The sequence below is a fragment of the Lates calcarifer genome, linkage group LG19 (genome assembly GCF_001640805.2).
Source record: "Lates calcarifer isolate ASB-BC8 linkage group LG19, TLL_Latcal_v3, whole genome shotgun sequence".
Lineage (NCBI taxonomy): Eukaryota > Metazoa > Chordata > Actinopteri > Centropomidae > Lates > Lates calcarifer.
The window spans coordinates 7,002,626-7,023,193 of NC_066851.1; the positions used below are offsets into that span (position 1 = coordinate 7,002,626).

Here is a 20,568-nt window from a genome sequence, read left to right on the forward strand (position 1 = left end):
TTTTCATACTTAAGATACACTAGCTACTTGAAATGTAAATCTACTGTCTGTTTTGTGACACTAAATTCATCTCTTGGGCTCCTGGCTGCTTTACAGTGGCAGGCTGTTATTTCATTAAGCTTTCAGTGACTTTTTTTTTTTAATTCAAGGACGTTCTAAAATGTCATAAAGATTCAGCCATTATTTGTACCTTATCCTGTTGTTGGTGATGGGTGTGGTGGATGGAATGTGTCCATGCATGCATCAGATGGGGGGCAGGGTACAACTGTCAGACATGTCTGTCATTTGTCACAGGGCTAATATACACTGACAGACAGACTTTCGTGTACATTCACGCCAACGTCATTGTAGAGTTTCCAGTTCCCCTACTCTGCATGTCTTTGAAGGATAAAACACTTGCACACATACTGTATATTATCATAAATCATATCACATAATAATGCATGAGAAATCTTGGATGAGTGATATACAGTAAACAAACAAAAAACATATGATAAAAAATATGACTGTTCATTTCTGATCCAAAGCTTGCACTGCAGCATATGACAATAGTTTTTCAGTGTTTCTGATTTTCAAGGCTGGTAGATCTCGAACTAAAATCTAATGGGGAGCCAAAGGTTATGCATCCAAACTGTATTGTACACATGTAAACTTAAACACAACTAATTTGAATGTTTGAAATCCCACATTCAACTTTAGTTTGAACGATGAACTTCCCAAAAAAAATTGTAAAAATGTAGTCTTGTTTTACACTGTAGAACTATATGCTTGAACATGACATTCATTCAGCACTGTCACATTTAATTATTTCACCTATCACAGTCAAATCAAACACTACAGCCTTGGATCTGCAGGGTTTTCATGATTAGTTATTTAGACTTTAGGTGCACTTCAAAAGAGAGATCTTTCGAGATCATTGCGTTTATAAGTTTCGATATAGGTAATACATTAGAGGTCAGAATATTCCTCTGTGATCGATTGTTAATAATTTACTATCAGTAATAATAATAACGAGTGATAAGTAATTGAACATTGCAGGAAACATATTAAGAAAGAGAAGGACAACATATGATAAAGGTACCCAGCCTGGATCAAACCCTACACACATCCTCACATTGGTGTTGTTATTTATTTAAGAAAGTGAAAAGGTTTCTAGACTGAAACTGAGCTTACACCATGCATTGAAATATGAATGTGTTTGTGTAGTGTTGCCATTGTGTAAAGCACAGAGTGATAACATCCTGATACAACAGATAATTACAAAAAATGTAGTAACTGAGTCTGTCATTTTAACATATAGACATGTAATACGATTCCATCTCCAGTCTAACATGTCAAGTCATGTGTTATGGAACTGGTTATGTTATTTTTTCACATTAATGCTGGGTAGAGTAGGTAAACAAAGATACAAAAGACAACAACTAAGTTGCAGTTCATATTGTGTTATGGCTCATTTGCAGAGGGATACATGTTTTACTCATATTGTAGCTTGGCAAAAGAAAAGAAATCATGCTGCTGAAATATCTACCCCTGTAATTCCAGTTGATTTGAGCAGGCTGTCGGCTTAAGTGTACATTGAAATGTACATCCACTAGAAATAAAGATAGAGACAGGTTATCAGTGCTGTGAAATATATAACTATGTTCATTTGTGTCATCCTATATAAGACCATTTTAATTTTTCAATAGCAAGAAGGTTATATGATCAATTGCTGACAAGAAGAATATGTTTTATTACCTCTGACTCTCTGAGATTCATGCCGTTTCCATTAGACAGCTGTTTGAAGATTTCTGTTGAGCAAAAAAAAAGAAAAAAAATGTATCACCCAATATTGTTGAAGTATATCAAAAATCAAGAGTAGCTCACAGTTACTTCTTATACAGTGTTATCTATTGTCATCATTTGTCCCACTTGACTTACTGTGCATACAGTCCAAACGAAGCATGAGACTGATGAAGCTCTCCAGTGTCATGTGCCCAGAGGAGGCACCGTAGCGCAGAGCCATCAAATTCAGCATGTCATCGCTAACCCTCATTCCTGACAAAACATACATCAGACAAAAGTATAGAAGTTGTTTGGGAATGTATTTTAATCCTGTAATATATTGGCATAATATCTTATCATTATATTATATAGCGTTCACAAGACAAATTAGAGTGCATAAATATAATTGAATTGAGAATCTCTTTTCCAAGACAAAGTCAAATACAAAAAAGCTTCAGTCTCCTAAAAGAAACATCATGGTAACAACAGTGGGAAGGACTTTGTTTCCCTGGTACTTATCTGTTTGTAATTCTTTGTTTGTAATCAAATACCCATAACTAACCAACTGACTTTGTTGGCAGTGCTTACATGGCATGCTGAGAAGTGAAAAACAAACTCCTCTTTTTCTCTTCTCTGGAACTTGTTAGATATTATGATCAGTAAGTTCTTTAAAGATGCAATAACCAAGGAAACAAGCTGCGAACCCATTGCCAGTATATTATTTTTACCTTTAAAGTTGAAATGGTGAACTTGTTAGCTTTATTAAGGATGTAACAATCCTGAAACCCAGACTGAAATCGCAAGAACAATCATTCACAAGCTTATATTGTGATACAGGAAGACAGAACCACTGCCTCTGTTCTTTAAACTCATCAGACAAGAGATCGTTTTTTTAGGTAAGCTGCTGCAAATTAAGTATCTCGGAATGCTGAATGATGTTATGCTCTTCAGTTAAGTTAGAATCAAGGGAAGGAATGAATCCAAAGCTGGTCTACCTGAAGCTACGAATGCATTCCTCAGTTCACCCAGTGACAGAGTCCCTGTTCGTGAGACATCAGTGCTGAAGAAAATGTCCTGATAAAATAAGAAGACACCAATAATGATCAGGAAAATCTGACAGTTGTGTATCTACATGCACCTTAATGGCAGAATGAACAGGCTGCTATATTATAATGTATGTATGTATACATAGTTAAAAACTAAGGATCTTTCAGTGATGAAATGATCCATATACCTTGTATGTGACGACCTTTCTCCACAGACGGACAAATTCCTCTCCATTGAGTCTGCCAGTGATGGATGTCTTTTTGAATTCAACATTAAGGTAACAAAGCCACTCATGTCTTAGCCTGACCTTGGTGCAGTTATTTGTGTTATATCAACAAAAGGACAAGTGGGTTTGCTACTGTTTATGTACACTACTCAAATGTTTAATGTAAAAACAACCACTGTGTGAGATTTTCCTTTCACATGTAAGAAGCATCAGTATGGGAAAATGAAAAAAAATAAATAAATAAAAATCTATTATTCAAATGGTGTATGCTGTACCAAAGAGTAATGACTTTCTTATGCATCACAGCAGGATACATCCATCAGGGCAACCATGCTGCGACAGGCATCAAGGCTGAAGCCTCCAGATTTCAAATCTCCTAAATTAAACAGAATACTTGGGGTCAGCAATGCAGAAAAACAAAAAATGACAGTGTATTTGAATGTTCATTGAGCTCTTATGCTATTGTTAAGAGTTGAGTCCAAACCTTTCAGGATGTTTTCATTTAGAAGCCTCTGGAGCTGCTCCGCATCCACTTCTTCATACTGGAAACAAAAGAAAAATAATATATCATATATTTAAAAAAACATACAACGCACTGTCACTGTATTTAGCTAACTTGCTTTCTAACCTTTTATGTCAAGAAACAACCTCAGTGCATGCTACACAACACCAGCAGAACTCGCACTGAACATCATGTTTGACTTAATATAAACTTGACCTGTTGCATAAAGAGCAACATTAGCATTCACTTTCAATCATGTTTCTTTCCACCTGATGAATGTAAAACCAATATACCATCTACCTTTGGTTCTTTGTGGTCTCACCATCCCCTGAGGGAAATATCTGTCTCTTTAGCAGCTAAATGCTCCACTGTGTTTGATAATTAGCTGCTATCATTATGTGCTCTTCACTGACAGGCAGGTAGACTACATTGCATTGGCTTTTCTGATTCTAAAAGGACAGAAGAATGTGTTGATGAGAGCAGTGAGAGTGAACTAAAACAGTAAAGTTGAAGGCTGTAAAACCAAAACAACATGTGCTGAAAGTTTGCTAAAATGCATGGTAAAGCTGAGGGGAAATAATATAGAATATGATATGACCATTCTCTGTGGATTTACCAATGACCCCTTTTACATCGTAGATAATGTTCATATATATATATATATATATATATATATATAATATATATATATATATATATATAGTGCAGCTCTAAACTATTGGTAAATCAGACCAAATGACGGGAAGTCGTAAGTATGATTAAACTTGATAGGTACAGTTATGTAAGTGGGACACATTAGTGAAATATTACCTTGTCTGAGTTCTGGCGGAAGAAGGTTTTCCTGTTTTCCTCATCGTGTGCATTTTTGGTCTGCTTGATCTGGAAAGAAGAAGTAAAAACAAATGTAAGAAAGTCATTTTTACCCTAAATGAAAGCAACTGGCAAAACCTATTTCACATAATGGTGGCAAAAAAATATAATTAAGAACATATAACACAATATAATAATTATAAAAACACTAACATTACTGTGATACTGTTAAATCTTTTCTCACCATTTGAACTGGCTCATGTTTATGGTCACCAGAATTCTCACTGCGGGGAAAGATCAAAGATATTCCACATGGGATTAGTGTTATGTGTGACATACGCCATGAAGACTCATTTTTGGATAATTTTACACCAGGCAAAGACTGAGACAAGCAGTGGGCTGAGAATGTGCACTTACTAGCCCTGGGTCTCCTCTTTGGAGTGGATGGTCAAGATGAAGGAGGCTGTCTCATTGGGTCTGAAGGTGGATGGTACAATCAGGTATTCACCAGGCTTTAGCATTAGGAACTCCATCACCTCACGTGCATTCATGTAGGTTTTAGTTTGGGCAACAGGTGCATGGGTGTGGAAGAAAGAGGCTGGGAACTTCCCCCTCTGTTCACTGTACTGTAATAATGAATATATATTCCAGTTGTCTTCATGTTGTGTCATTTAAAAGAGCTGCACTGTGTGAATGGAGAATGTGTACTGTGAACGTGTCTGAGATAAAATTGTCTCTTACTTGTTTGGTCACCTTGAGGGAAGTCAGCATCAGGTAAGTTCATGTTGGGGAGAAAAGACAATAAATTAAATTAATAACTGTCAAATCTTCCCTGAAGATAATAAAGATAATGACATAATTAATACATGCATATATTTTCACAGCAAACTCTGGCCAAAGGTTCACTTGCCTTGTTAGCAGCTGTTTGTCTAACCTATAAAGACTTTGGACCACTATTTACTATGTTTATTATTTTATTGCAACCATCCTTCAGCTTAAAGAACCTGAGATGTTTTTGGATCTGTCACTGTAGCCTTCCAAAGCTGATTCATTCACTTGTTATTTATAATCTTCTGAGATTTTTACAACAATTACTCTTGACTAAGCCACACATCTGAAATCGTAAGTGAAACTGCCACTTTGTGCCAGGCACAAATTTTAGTCAATAAATTGTTTTCTCATTGTTTAAAAAAAGTAGAATTTCCACTGATCAAACCCCATTTTTCACACTATTTATGGCCAACATTTTTTTCAGCAAGAGACTTCAGCGTACTTACATTATGTAATTACCTCTCTATATAGTAGTTTTCATTGTTAGTGATGTGCTCCACTATTTCTGTGCTTGTCTTGATTGTCACGTGCATGTACAGTATGTAATCTGTCTTACTGTCTGAACTTTTATCAGCCTCCTGTTTCTGACAGCGTAGCTGCTCAATAAGTTTTCATTAAACTGTACTTGCATTGAATATGAGGGCAAAACTGTGGTCTGCAGGGTTTCATATCTAATAAATCTGTGTAACATCCATAACACTGTGACAGAAACAAGCAGTCTTTACTTCAAATACAGAGAATCCAATGTGCAGATTCTGGACCAGGCGTCGGTTCCTCTTGTCAGGCTTTTGCATGAGAGACACCAACATGTTTTTTTCACCATCTTTGTGCGTATATTGGTTGTTAATCTTGACCCGATACTGTGGATTAGTCCAGAAACTGTCTGAAATACAAAAAGAGAAACAAGGTTTATTTGTCATTTGGGATTAAATCAAATGTTCTTGTGTAGAAATATGAAGTTGAAAGCAAGGCTGGATATCAAGATGAAACGGTTTTTAAACAGTCAGTTAATCTAATACTGAATCTATCATGGCTTATAAACTATAGAGCATTTGTGAAATGTTTATAATAAGCTAAGTCAAGTAGGAGTTGCTTATTACATTGCACTGTGACAGAATTCTTTTTATAGCAACTTTTACCTCTCCTTTTTTTCTGCCTGATGTTAACCACTAGTTTAAGCTCTCAGTGCAAAAGAAGGCACTTTGTAGCAACCATGTTAGAGTGAAGCCATATCTTATCTTATCTCAGCTCAACCACTTTACACTCTGTGGTGTTTTCCTCTCACAGTTGTCACTCAGACCTCACCCAGCAACAAGGAGGAGCTCTGCTACAATATTTTGCCTTTGGACCTCCTGACTAAGCTGTGTGAACTTGTAATGTTGTGCTTGGCTGTTGCTTGAGACCATCTAGCGCCTGTATTTTAGGAAATCTTTTACTAAATTTATGGGAAATGGTAAATGGACTGCACCTATAAAGCACTTTTCTAGTCTTAATGACCACTCAAAGATTTACAGTGCATGTCCCATTAACCCATTCATACACACCATACACTGTAACATATGTATAGCATCAAGGACTGCCATAGCTGCAAAAGAAAAAAAAAAATATGACAACAAAATATATGATATGTTCTATAAGTTCTATACTCTGCAAACACACACTAACCTTCTTATTATGTTAGGGTTAAATTTGACCAATTTTATGTGGAATTATTTAATGAACATTAACTTTTTTTATTGGAACAGTAACCCTAAACCCTGACTCCTGACCCTAGAGTTCCCACAATAACTGATGTCATATTAAGCAAATACAGGGCTGGGGAACGTCTTTTTCAGATACCAATAATGTACTACATAGATCTGGGAAACATTATGTGTGATATAAATCTGAGCAACATAGGATACTGGAAATATAGTGATGACCCTGGGAGCATTAGCTTAGCATTAGACTAGCTTATCCCCACAACAATAAACATGTCATATTATTACAATAGGAAGTTAAGGTTTTTTCAATCAGTCAAATTAGTTTCAATAAATTATATGCATACATATGAACAAGATAATTTGTGTAACATGCTCATTATTCCAAATTATATTATATAGTTTGGTGAAGCCTATTATCTTCAGGCTTAAATTTAAGTCTAGAAACCTCTGTTATTCATGCATCCTCCAGCAGTGGTTCCTGCAACCCATCTGCCCTCATACATGGAGCTTTTCCAGCGACAAGAGTTTCCATCAAGGAAGTCTGGACAAAGGGAGCAGACGTCAAGATCTGTGTAGAACTCACAGAAGTCCTGTATGGTCATCCTGTCAAAACAAAAGATTAAATTACATACCACACATTATTTCTGGATGTGGAAAAATATGAAATACTGTACATGATTCACAAAGGATGTGATATATGCAAGAGGTCTCTTGAAAATAGAAATGTAATATGTCTTATTTTATATACCTCATTAGTAGTATTTTTCTATCTGTTGCCATTGCTAAAGTATAGGTGTTTATATTTCATGTTTTAAATACACCATACTGGAAAATATCCACTGATTTGCAGTTGTTGCTGCATACTCAGGAGTGGTGCTGAACACATTTTGCTTAGAGAAGTGTGCCACATTGTGACTACATTTACTTACCAAAACTCTCCATCATCATTCACTGACAGGCACATCTCACGATCATCAGCGCTCACGGTTTGCCACAGAGGTGACCTTGAAGAGAGAGACATTATCTTACAATAAGCATTTTTCAGCCATAATGTCAGAGGTTAGTAGCTCTCAACTTTCTTCTGAACATGTATGCAAATCCATGTCTGTGCAGGTGGGACCATCTGTTTTTAAGAGGCCAATGTTTTAAGTTGCCTCAAAGGCAAGGCTTTACAGAGGATTACTTTACTGTGACTGGAAAAACCAGTTTAAAATAACCAGAGGGAGGTTTTCAAAAGGACAGGCTGAAAGGTGTCTTCATACATTTATGTATTACCTACAGGAATATAGAGTACATACAACTGACTGAGATTGAACTTTTAAAAAGCAGAGATGTGTGTTTGTGACAATAAATACATTTTCACCTATTTTGTCACTGGCAAGTAATCCCAATATTTATGCAACAGCTAATCAGAGCTGTAGTATTTATTTGGGAAACAGTCACTGAATGGGAATTTTTCTTACCGATCGCTCCAGTTTCCATTCCACTCTCCTTTGCCCCAGGGGTTCCATAAACGCACCAGGTTTACAAGTTTCCCCTGGCTCATCAACTGACAATCAATCATCACAGAGGGAGGGACCATAATCATACACCATACATGTAAAAATGCAGTGAATAAAATTTAAAAACATGATTGCTGAAGTAGCTGTTGTCAACATAACTCTTATGATCACTATCAGAGAAGTGATATTAGATCTACTTCCATTTCCAAGTGCATGTTCCAAGTGTTAACCTTCACCTGTTTGACACCTGTGACAGTGTAGGCGTGGCCTTGGACCAATCCATTGGGTAATACAGTGTTGGCTGAGGTCTCCTACAAGCCAAAGACATTCATTATTACTGAAAGTTGGTAGATCCAGAAAGTTCTCTGTTCTCTATTACAAAAACAAAGCTGTAAACAGAGATAAGTCCTCTTCATTCATCAGATATTTTTCCATTGCAGTTGGAGGTTTTTTACTGGGCAACAGACCCACATTAAAGAACCTTCCTCCACTACATGTTAACAAGCTACCAAGGGTACAGAAAATTTGCCTTTGGACGCATTCACGTGTTTCTCAAAGCTACTCCTCTAAATAAGAAGAAATTTGAACAAGGGTAATATGGGTATAGTAAGTTACAGTTTGTCCATGATTCATTAAGAGAAGCTTTTTCAAACAAGAAAAAATATTGAAAGATTTTTGAGAAAACTTCTCTAATGCACCCATCCTCCAATCTGATGTTACCATTTCTTTCCATCTGCTATTCATTCATTTTAATGAAACCTCATTCTTTAATAATTTCCCATCATTATTTCATTACATTTCATAGACTTGGCTTTTTCTGCCTATTTGGATGCACTGAATCTAAAATATTAACTACAGTACATTTTGCCTTCTGAGCAGCTCAGAAAAGTACCTTAAATTTCAACCTATCTTTTTGTCCAAGTTGAAGTTTAGTTTATTGTTCAGCATATAAATAGTCTACTGTATGTGTATTTTGCAAAAAAAAAAAAAAAGAAAGAAAAGAAAGAAAAAAAGAAAGAAAAGAAAAAGAAAAAGGGGCAGTGTTGGTTTTGCATGATATAGTACTTACTCCCTGAGGAGTACCACAGCCCATCAGTGCACCATATTTGCCAGCTCTGAACATCAGCTCCCACAGGTTTGGAGGGGGGTCTGACATCTGGATGCACATGTGGACACCACCAGTGAAGTCCATCATAGCCTCTTCAGGTGTTCCAGCGCTCATGTCCGTATAGGAACCACATACCCTGACACAAGCATAACATCACTTATACTCAAGGAATAAGGCAAAGCTAATTTATGTCTGAGAAATAATGTACTTTTCTTTCCATACTTGGCGTAGGCTTTCTCAAGCAAAGCAGGCCAGAACTCATTTGGGTCTTTGGAGTGGACAAAGATTAGTCTGCCATCGATTGTTGGTAGCTTGTCATCAATGACGACATCCACCCATCTTCCAAACCTCCAGAACTGAATAGTTGAAAAAGGAAGAGAATATACATACAAAAAATAAAATCTATTTACTGCAAAATGACTAAAATTAAAACAGAAGCAGTGTTTTTCTTCTTGTAAACAGACACAGTTACATTTACATTCAGTATTCTACCTCTTACCTTCCAATAAAACAATAGCAAATATTTTGAAGCCTGTACCTTTATCTGTATGCTAGCTAGTACATGCTGGTAAAGTATTAAATACAAACTAAACTATAACCTCATTACTGCAGATCCTGCTATTATATATAATATGGTTTCAAGTATTCTGGAGTAAGTGACTGGCTACAACTCATTAACATAAGCAGACACTTGCAGTGATGCACTGAATATAAATAGAACACATCGTATAAGCGGCGTGTCTATCTACCCTGAAGTGAAACAGCCCACAGTAGTTCTCGTCAAATGTTTGCTCAAGAGGGACAACTTGCCCCAGGACATCATTCTGGAATGTCAGAGCTCCGATGGACGCAAGAAACCAGCAGTTTCCTGAATAAAAACATGTTTATTGAGGTGTCAGGAATTTGTTTTCACAACACTGAAACATTCTGAATGAAGAAATCTCCTTACCAAGTACTCCTTGACCAAAGTCAAACCTGGAGACCCCATCAAGTACAAAGGATGGATTAGGAGAAATTTTCTGAGGATAAAAATTCATAAAAATGTATTATAATATTGCATATTAGTGTATCTTAGTACAACACTTGCATCACTGGTCATTGTAATCATTTCTCCTGATCAAACGGGCAGCCAAGAAGAAATCCCCTCCTGAGACAACTCTAATGTAAGAGTTTGGGGACAAAATTCCAGCTAAATTCAGCTCAGCAGACTAAGTTTAGTCTCAACCAGCATCTACTGCAGTATGTCAGTCATTCAACTGATGCAAATTTATGGCCCTTGTGCTGTGACACACATAACCAGACACTTAACCTGCACACAGTATTTTGACTGTGGGAGGCAAAGTATTTAAGCACAAGGAGAAAATGCAGACTTGTCAGCCAGGCTGAGTTAGGTCTTTGTTGTGAGTTGAAAGTGGAAAACACTCGATCTCTAAAAGATGGTGGAATATCAGTTGATTAAACATTAACATTTAATGTGATATGGGATCTCTTCTGCAAACTTTCAAAACTCTCACCGCTGGTCTCAGCCACTCCACACGGGCCAGATCAGAGGAGTTCAGTAAGTCTTGGCCAATGGAGTTCCTGTCAGGGGGGAACATGTCGTCGATGTACCTTACTCCCCGGATGAGACAGTACTGTTTCAGCTGCTGGTAGTCTTGGTTGAGGAAATTCTCAGGTTTGGTAGCACTCCCATACCCATCTTGCTTGTTACGAGCTTCCAGGATGTTAAGGCATACACCGGGAGGAGGCATGGCTGCAGTGTTTGGGCTCTGTGAAGGAAAGAAGATCCAGAACTAGAATTTCGCATTTAAGTTTGAGAGATAAACATAAGTGAGAAATTAAAAGAAAAACCATTGTGATGTGTTTTTGTTAAGTGTTGGGTTGAGATCAGGGCCCGAATTTACCAGCTTCCAGAATTACACTTAGAAAGAATCAAGTCAGGAATAAAACCCTAGAGATGCATCATTATTACATTTAATGACTTACTCCTACTTACAGCTTAGTTTAAGAATAACTAGTCAAGTCAACACACGACTAATTACATGTATGCTCAGAACAGGCATAACCAGTTACATCATTCTCCAGAAAATAATTTGACTTTTAAAAAGTTTGTTTTGTTTGTGTGAAATCCCTAACATCTCCAATATCAACTGATACAATATCAACATCAAACATGTCTTCATATTATAGGGATGACAAAATAGAAAAGAAACCTGAATTAGAGAAAAAAAAAAAGTATATTCAGCTGCAGCTGGTAGACAAAGAACCAAATTGCAAATTGAATAAGTGACAGCTTATTGATAAAAAATAAAAAGTGCTGTAATATGTAATCTTTAAGTCTAATGTTAATGAGATAGTATTAATCACTTACAGTATAATTTATGTACAATAATATTTTGTATAATCAATAAAGAACATTTCTTAGCAGGTGTGTGATTACCTCTGTTTTCTTTTTCTTCATCAATTTAACTTCAGTTAAGTTTAAGTTCTTTTAAATCTAACAACATTTTCATCAGTCATAAGAAATTTGATTTAAAAAAAAAAGCTTTAAAAGTAAAAGTAAGTGATTTTCTTTCTTCTTTTTTTTCTAAAGCTATCTTTCACTTAAAGATTTTCAAAGACCATCACAATGAGTCATATTATTTTACATGCCTCATACCAATTAGTGACGCTTCGTGCCCTGAATGGAGGCATCTGAAATTGTTCTGTTTCTCTACTCATTTTTCTGGTTCATCCTTTAACTTGTCACCTGTCTGTATCAGATACATTATAAAACTATAATAAATAAATAAATAAATAAATGCTACAAACACCACAGTCCAAAATACAGTGTATTCTTCCTGTAATTAGTAATAGAAAATATAACTATATAGATAATAAAAAAAATATCTTCACAACATACTACTATTCAGTATGAAATATAAAAGTACAAAATGTACTCTAAAGACAACCTTTTCAATAGTGACTACATACACACTTCAGTCATTTAAAATGTAAACTAAAACATCAGGTGCCTTCTTTGACTGCACTGTGCTTGGCTATGTGTCAATGTTCAGCAAGCTGCTAAATAATCAGCTCCTTTAAGATGTTATTGGCTTTTGAAGATCTTACCTCACTGGCTCAATAGAGAAAATGTATGGTGTAGTGAGGAGGGTAGGTGGCTCTGCAAGTAAGAGGGGAAAGTCTTTGTCACTTATATAATACCTGTAAACGCCTGAAGGTAGTGGGGCTGTCCATGTGAGTCTGACTGAGATATGCAAATTTCCCTTGAGCAAACCCTGCCTGTGGTCACCTGCAGTGTAATCTTGTCTTGACTGACAGAGGTTTCACTTTCAATGACAAGACCCTGCAACCTTCAGAAGTTCATATTTGTTGCTTGACCTGGTTTCTTTATGCGTTTATCATATGTACATTTACCTTCCCAGCACCAGGATGGTTGTCAATGATTAGACATAAAACATAAAACCATCACATTAAGTCAAGACAAGTTAGTCAGACATTGACTAAAACAGAAAGCAGTAAACAGCATAATCATTAACTAAACTTTAACAGTATTTGTCAAAGATTATTTAATATTGGCACATAGCCACTTAGCTCAATAAATATAGGAAAAAAAACTTCCATTCAAGAAATTAGAATTGCAATTGAAAAATGTACTGTATATGATATGAATCAGACTTTATTTTGAAAAGCATGTGTGCTTAAGATGAAGGAAAATAAGTTATTGTGCTGCAGCAGTCTGTGTGATTACATCTCGCTTTCTTACTTGTATGAAAAGCATGTAGTGTCTCAGTCTTTTATCTTCATCTCATCTTGCCGTTACATTGCTTGATGTTTGTTTTTCATTTTTGTGCAAATCAAAATGGTTCATTTATCATACAGCTTTACTCTGCTGCTTATATAATATCCTCTTCATATCTCTCCATATCACAGACAGAAATCTTCCATCTTAAACTCTGTTCATTGTGCAAACACTTGAGGAAACACTCAATATTTATTACTAAGTATATTCAGCAAACAACACACAAGGGGTTAAAGGGATTAAGTCATGTGAAACCAGAGAACTGGGATTACAGCAGCACTTCTCAAGAAGAAGTGCCAGAAGAAATATTGGCACTGTAGCTCCATTTCTTGAGAAGAAGGTGGCTCTTTGGGCATGTTGGGCATGCACAACAAAAAAAAGGCTGCAACCTTTCCCTTTTCGCAACCAGGTGTTGTGAGTGCAAAAACATAAGCACAAGATCTGATATTTGGGCAGAAGACAAATTCATATGTTCAGTATCATTGCATTTGCAATACACAATTATGTTTCCTTCAAAACATATTTGGCCTTCTTTTCTTCACCTGACTCTGAACAGTCACTGAGATAGGTTTATCTGGCAGAGGCCAGATACTAGATAGGCTAGATAGGCTTCTGTGCCCCTAGTATTTCAAATACAGGTTATACCAAGGTGTTGTGTCTAATGTCTATTTTCTACTGTATACAAATCAGGCCTGTTATATATTACATCATATTCTGACTAAAAATAAATAAATCCCATCGGGACAAGTGCGTAATTGAATGGTACAATCCTGCAACCAGATTTTTGTCCATTCCTCTCCTCAAGGCATGGAGGTTATACATATTCTGAGATCACTGAGATTGGCTTCAACCCAAATACACAGGAGAGGAATGTACTTTAATTTCTTGCTGTTTGCCAAAGCACAAACAAAAGCTATAAAAAGTATTCATGGGAAAGACTTTCTGCTGAAGAAGAACATGATTACAAAGATATTATCATGTCTGTGCAATACCTTCTACGTGGTTTTCTGCCATGCGGTTTGGCGCACATCATAGCACAACACTTCTCGAGAAGTGAAGTGTAAGTGATTGATCTCTAGATAGTTTTTCTATCCATGTGCAATAATCTGTTATCTATCCTGTACATAATCAATTTGTAATTCACTGTAAGTGGCATGTAAATATCAACTGTGTACATATTGTTTATTGCTGATGGGGTGTATTTTTTTATAGATTTTTTTATACTTTGAAGATGGAAGGTTATATTATTCTTATTATTATTTTGTTATTATTTTACTTTTATTTGTATACGTGAAATGGATCACTGCAACACAACAATTTCCCGTAAGGAATTTAAAAAGTATTCTGATTCTTACTCTGATAATTAATTGAAATCAGACCTGAATGTTGATGTCACATGGGATGACTTCACCTGTCTATACACTTGGACTTGTGTAGGCAAGCCACTGATAGGCAGTCACTGTCATGGTCTCCATCCTCTTCCCCAGTTCATGTCCAGTTTCTGTATCTTTCCTGTCTTTCCCTCTTCCTCTGTGTTTGTGTGTGTGTGCTTTTCCTACAGGGGCGTGGCGTGGCACCGGCACAGCTGCAATCTATTACTCATCCTCAACCGCTTATCATCTCTGGCCTGATCCTTACTCAACGCTTTTTCGCTGTGGCAATAACTCACTTCTGTCCCTGCATTCCTGGAGTTCGAGGCACTCACACATGTCCAGCTGTGTTTGTTGGAGATAAGTCAGAGATATTGCTACTAAGAATCAAACCCAGAAGCCCGTTTGACATGTGGTTGTTGATGGCTCAAAACTATTGTAGTGACACATCCACAATACATCAGGGACTGATAATTTTTTTTCTTTCCTCTTACTTTAAACAAGTCCTCAAACCTAAATGACCATATATGCCCCATAGGAGCACACCGGTAGCAAGTGTACTGGAACTTTGTTGTCATGGTTACAAAAATATAAACACGGTTCAGGTTAAGGGAATGGTTATGTTGTAGTCTGTTGAGGTGTAGATAGCTCTAACAAATTAATTTATTTTACTATTTCCAAACATAAGGATGAGCCCCCTACAATGGACCACATGATGCATATAATTGTGGGTAGGTCAATAAAGCTCTGCTAAATGTTTTGTTCTCCCTAATCTTTGCTTTTTTGTGAAATACTGGATTATTTAACCTGTTTGTGCCTGAAACAGTTAAATGAAAGCAGGGATAAGGAGTTGGTTGAGTAGCTAACAACTCAGAGACATCTGAGACATGGCCAGGGGCCCCAGCCACATATGGGCCACACAAAGCTCTATTATTACATGTGATTTTCTGACAGCGTAACCATGGAGAGTTGAGACAAAGACCAGAAAACTCCCTTGAGGGGTAAATTCTTCCATTTAATTTGAACTATTTGAGTTTGTAGTGGAGCTCAAGATGATATAACAGAAAATATATAGTTTATCCAAGTTGCAAACACAGAGATAACTGTGTTAATACTCTTCCTAAACATTAAACACAATAAAGTAAGGTGACTCCTTCATTTCTTCTCTGTGAATCTAATCCCTCATGTAACTAGGATTTTTTCTCCCCAAGATTATCTTACATCTCGTTTTGCTTCTGAAACATTCTCTGCAGCCAGTGGTGACTGACAAATGAAAGGGTACAGTATAATTAACTGGAATTACATTTAAAGGTTAGACCTGTTGGTATACGTTCATGTGAACTGCTGAGTGAACAGGATGCAGAGGACTAAATGCACACATTCTCAGTGTGAGATACCACGTTATGCAAATCAGGGAGAGCTGTACGTGCTTGTCTCAAGTGAAAAGAAACATCATGAGGGTCAGGAATGGTATGTCAAAAGCATTTTCACTCAGCATAGGATGGCTGAATACGACAAGAAAACAAGCTCATCTGAAGATTGACCAAAGCATATGTAATCCCAACTGTTGTCTTGTGTGGTAATCAGCTGTAATACGTAGACATGAGGCAATGTCTGCTGAATATAGTGGTTGATGAAAGGTCATTATATCATAAACTAGAAGTTAACTAAAGTGTTGACGACTGTTGATAACCACATACTCATATCAGCCCCTATGAGAATATAGGCATATTATAATATATATCAATTTAAAATCAAAGTACAAAATTACTCTCTGTATGGCCTCTATATCTTTCTCTGCACAACAGACTATGGTTCAAACATTTAAAGTTTCTCCAGGGGATACTTGTTTTTCTAGTCAAGTCAAGATTATTTGCACAGCCTTTACAGCCTTTAGGCCTGCTGCAACATTTGTCAACCCATCCTAAGCTCTCTAAGAAGGTAAGTAGACAAATAAAAAACAAGACAGGGTGTCTATTGCTAGCGGCTCTGTGAGGCTATACAGTGTTGCTTTGACATAACTGCTTGCATGCCTGCATGCTGATGTTGAGTAGGTACAATGTTTAATATGTTTACCATTTTAGTCTACTGTGTTAGCATGCTAACAATTGCTAATTAGCACTGCTGATAGCGATGGGAATATCTTTAATTTTGCTAGTTATAAACCAAAGTATTGGACATATTGAAACTTTTACCCAATGGTCAAAGGTCTAGATGAAATCTCAGGAAGAATGTCACCAAAATCATTAGGATACATTTTCTGGGAGGGATGAATGTGACAAACTGTCAAGTAGATGTTGAAATATTTCACTGGATAAGACACTGTGACCTGTGACCTTGAAGTGATCCTTCAAGTTCAGTTGACTGCAACAACTCAAAAACAAAACCTGGTCATTGCGTGACACAGGTGAGGGTGAGAAGTACTTGTCTGATGATAAATCCCCCAGATCTGTGTATATAAAATGCACCAGCAAACATTATGTGAAATCATATTTCTTAATGTATCGTCTCTTCTTTGGCTTGAAATGGATTTTTGTTTTTGAGTTCTATCAACAAATCATTTGTGTCAGTATGTATCATTGGTTTATCACAGATATAACAAATATTGTCTTGTTTTTTTTTTTTTATAAGTACAAGTTATATAAGTAATTAGAATTTGCATTAGGAATGTTTTGGTTGGCTGATCTGTTGATCAGTCCATTTCTGCTACTGCCACAATAAGGTTGGCATTTTGGGTTTTTAGTGAAATGTCAGGAAAAGGATGATGGATTGCCATTAAATAAGGTAGAGACATTCATGGTCTCTAGAGGATAAATCCTGATGATTTTGGGGATTTCTTAATTTTTCATCTGCTGCAACCAACGGGTCAAAATCTCTACCAGTGCCTCTGCCTTAACTATTCTGTGCAAAATGTACTTTACATAGGGTTTTTGTTTGTTTTTTAATTTACCACAATCTATTTAAATTTAGAGTTTGCATACAGAACATATGAAAGGTTTATAAAATATCTGGGTAACTGTGATGGGCATTTCTCTCAATTGATAAGGAGGCTTATCCACAGGAAAAATAATCACAGCCTTACATAAAATTGTTAAAAATGAGCTCCACCTCAGCAGTAAAATGTTGTTTACACATAAATGTGCGAGTAATAATAATCTAATGATTTTTACAGGTAAATGTATGTATAATGTTGATATGCTTAGTGAAATGAAATGGTAACAGTTGTAAACACTGATGAAAACAATGGTGATGATAAGCTGATGTGAACACAGCAATCACAGCCAGTGCATATGTATGATAAACAGCATGTGCCTAAATGTTCAGAAAAAAATAAAGGCTGCTATTCTTATATCTCCTTAACTCAGTTTTTCACATCTCTGCTCATCTAATGCTACATATGATATCATAAAGTCTCATGATGCTCTTTCTGTTTATACAGTGCTATCTTTTCTACCATCGCATTACAGTTTCATGCTCACAACATAATAACATAATAAATTTTTACTCTGACACCACCTTCTGGACATTTGTCACATCTACCTGTTTCCCTTTTCTCATTTGACAACAGTTACTAGTGTTTAAAGCAGTATGCTGTATGATCCAGAAATGATACATTCACATGTGAGGAACTGATTATAATCCAGCGAGGGACTTACACATCACTCAAGTCTCTAAAATTAACACATGAATGTAAATCATACCACAAACAATTTATGATCCATTTTAAGGGTGTAATTAGCATTTGAGGCTCTGTTGATGTCCAGGCACTGCAGTACTGATATTCACTTTTATTTATGTTAGGAAGGAATGTGTCTCATGTGTCTATAGAGATTTCTTTGAGAGAGAGAGTGTGTGTGAGTGTGTGAGTCTGGTGGGGTGTGTTACTACTGCTACTTCCTGTGATTGAAGTTGTGGTACATCCTGCCTTTAAACAAACACAGGAAATGTTGTGTGCATGATGTACTTCACAATGACACATTCAGGCTACTTAAACATACAGCTCTCTGGTGGCACATGCTTGTATGGAAAATTAATTTCACTGTGTGTGAAGTATGCCCAACACTACTGTACTCAGTGTCATGGCTGTAACCAGTTGAATATGATTTTTCTCAATTTTTCCTTATCTGAATGGTAGACATGGACATCTGCTCATGCCTAGGAAAAGGCACAATAAAGAAGTGATCAGTATAAACCGCCAAACATGCATGCTCTCAATGCTGTATGGGTGGACCCTCTCAAAATAGTGGAAGTATTTCTTTAATTCACATTTTGTGACCATAAAATTATAGTTTTATTGACATAGATATTTAACAAGGCTGACTTCTCAAAGAAAAATCTCTATTTTTGTGATTCTACCTTGTTAGAAATCAAATAATACTGACAATGTCAAAAAAGACAGATGTATTTTACTCATCTTTCATTATTTTTTTCATAATGAACACACTGTACTGCTGTTTAAATCTGGTCAACACCACTATCATCTTGTTCATACAAAATACCTGTCACTTCAAAGGCACAGTGCAGGTGTGTGCATGTTACTGTGGCTGATTAGACCTCAGGTTAGAGTCATACTGAGAGTCAGGTCATCAAAGTTCATATACTACTAAAATAATAAAAGTACAAATTGTGATGCAAAGTGCTGACAGTGCAACATAAGAGTGAAGAGAACTGTCAATCACATGCCAGCATGTACAGGCTCACGCAGGTCTGAGAAGAGGTGTAATAACACAACATACTGTATGTGTGTATGAAGCAAATGTCTAGGGGCACAATGGAAGCATAAGGCCTTAAAAATACTGAAGGTGGAACAAGACTCTAATGCAGCTGCAGTCTCTCCTTTCTGTTCATGCATGGCCCATATACAGTTTACAGTGATGACAGCTGCAGGTTTAACATTCAAATTCCTTAGTAAGTCAAGTCAAGTCAATTTTATTTATATAGCGCCAATTCACAACAGAAGTTATCTCGAGGCACTGTATGTATAGAGCAGGTCTAGACCGTACCCTTTATCTTAAAAAAAATTACAGAGAGAGACCCAACAGATCCCACCATGAGCAAGCACTAGGCGACAGTGGCAAGGAAATACTTCCTTTTAAGAGGCAGAAACCTCGAGCAGAACCGGACTCAGGGTGGGCGGCCATCTGCCTCGACCGGTTGGGTTTAGACAGAAAGAGAGGGGGGTGGGGGAATGGGGTAGGAGAAAGACAATCTTGCAAATACACAGACTAAGTCAAAATGTAAGTTGTAATAATAATAATAATTATAGCTAAAGGAATAATTGTTTTGACACAATTGATCCTTGATTTCAGATGGAAGCTGACAAAGTAGGTTTCTCATTTCTAGTCAACAACAATAAGTCATACTAATTATTTTTGTATGATAAGCAGAAATGTGACATCAGACTGTTATTTCGTTCAAACATAATGGTTGATATTGTTGCATACTTGTTCATTTTTTCAATTTTTTGACTGTAACATTGAGAGAAAGACTTGAAGACACGTGTCAGCAACATGAGTCTAAACTTCCAAGAGCAGAACAAAGCTGTTAACATTAACGTATCGAAATAATGTGGAAATAGGCTACCATACAGTGGCTGTGTTATTTTTGAACACAGCTCCTTTAATGTCACATTAAACCTCACATTTAATGTAAGTAATTTATGTAGTTAACAGTTAGTTAGTGATACACTAACTCTTGGCCTTGAAGGTAATGGTTTTAGGGATTTGACTATATTAGGAATACATTTACACATTCAGTGTTTGGAACGCTCAAAATATACGATGAACAGAAAATATAGTTCACTGTAGTAAATAGGGAGTGATTTCAGACACAGCCAAAGTTACTATTGTCAGTAGTAAGCCTGTTAGCTAGACATGCTAACCTACATGAGAGCAGTTTTTAAA

The 20,568-nt window shown here is 36.5% G+C and overlaps 1 protein-coding gene across 1 annotated transcript; it reads right to left on the reverse strand.

Moving 5' to 3' along the window:
* Window positions 1-1,110: 1,110 nt before the first annotated feature.
* Window positions 1,111-12,657, reverse strand: LOC108897956 (calpain-2 catalytic subunit). The gene is made up of 22 exons (XM_018697765.2): window positions 12,605-12,657; window positions 11,008-11,262; window positions 10,443-10,512; window positions 10,243-10,361; window positions 9,716-9,849; window positions 9,455-9,629; window positions 8,622-8,696; window positions 8,347-8,432; window positions 7,813-7,887; window positions 7,329-7,486; window positions 5,906-6,063; window positions 5,091-5,102; window positions 4,767-4,975; window positions 4,594-4,633; window positions 4,350-4,418; window positions 3,522-3,579; window positions 3,352-3,413; window positions 2,999-3,067; window positions 2,760-2,838; window positions 1,921-2,037; window positions 1,738-1,790; window positions 1,111-1,591 (listed from the first exon to the last, which is right to left on the reverse strand). Exons 2-22 carry the CDS (start codon window positions 11,242-11,244, stop codon window positions 1,565-1,567), a joined length of 2,082 nt encoding a protein of 693 aa, XP_018553281.1. The 5' UTR covers window positions 11,245-11,262; window positions 12,605-12,657; the 3' UTR covers window positions 1,111-1,564.
* Window positions 12,658-20,568: the final 7,911 nt, after the last annotated feature.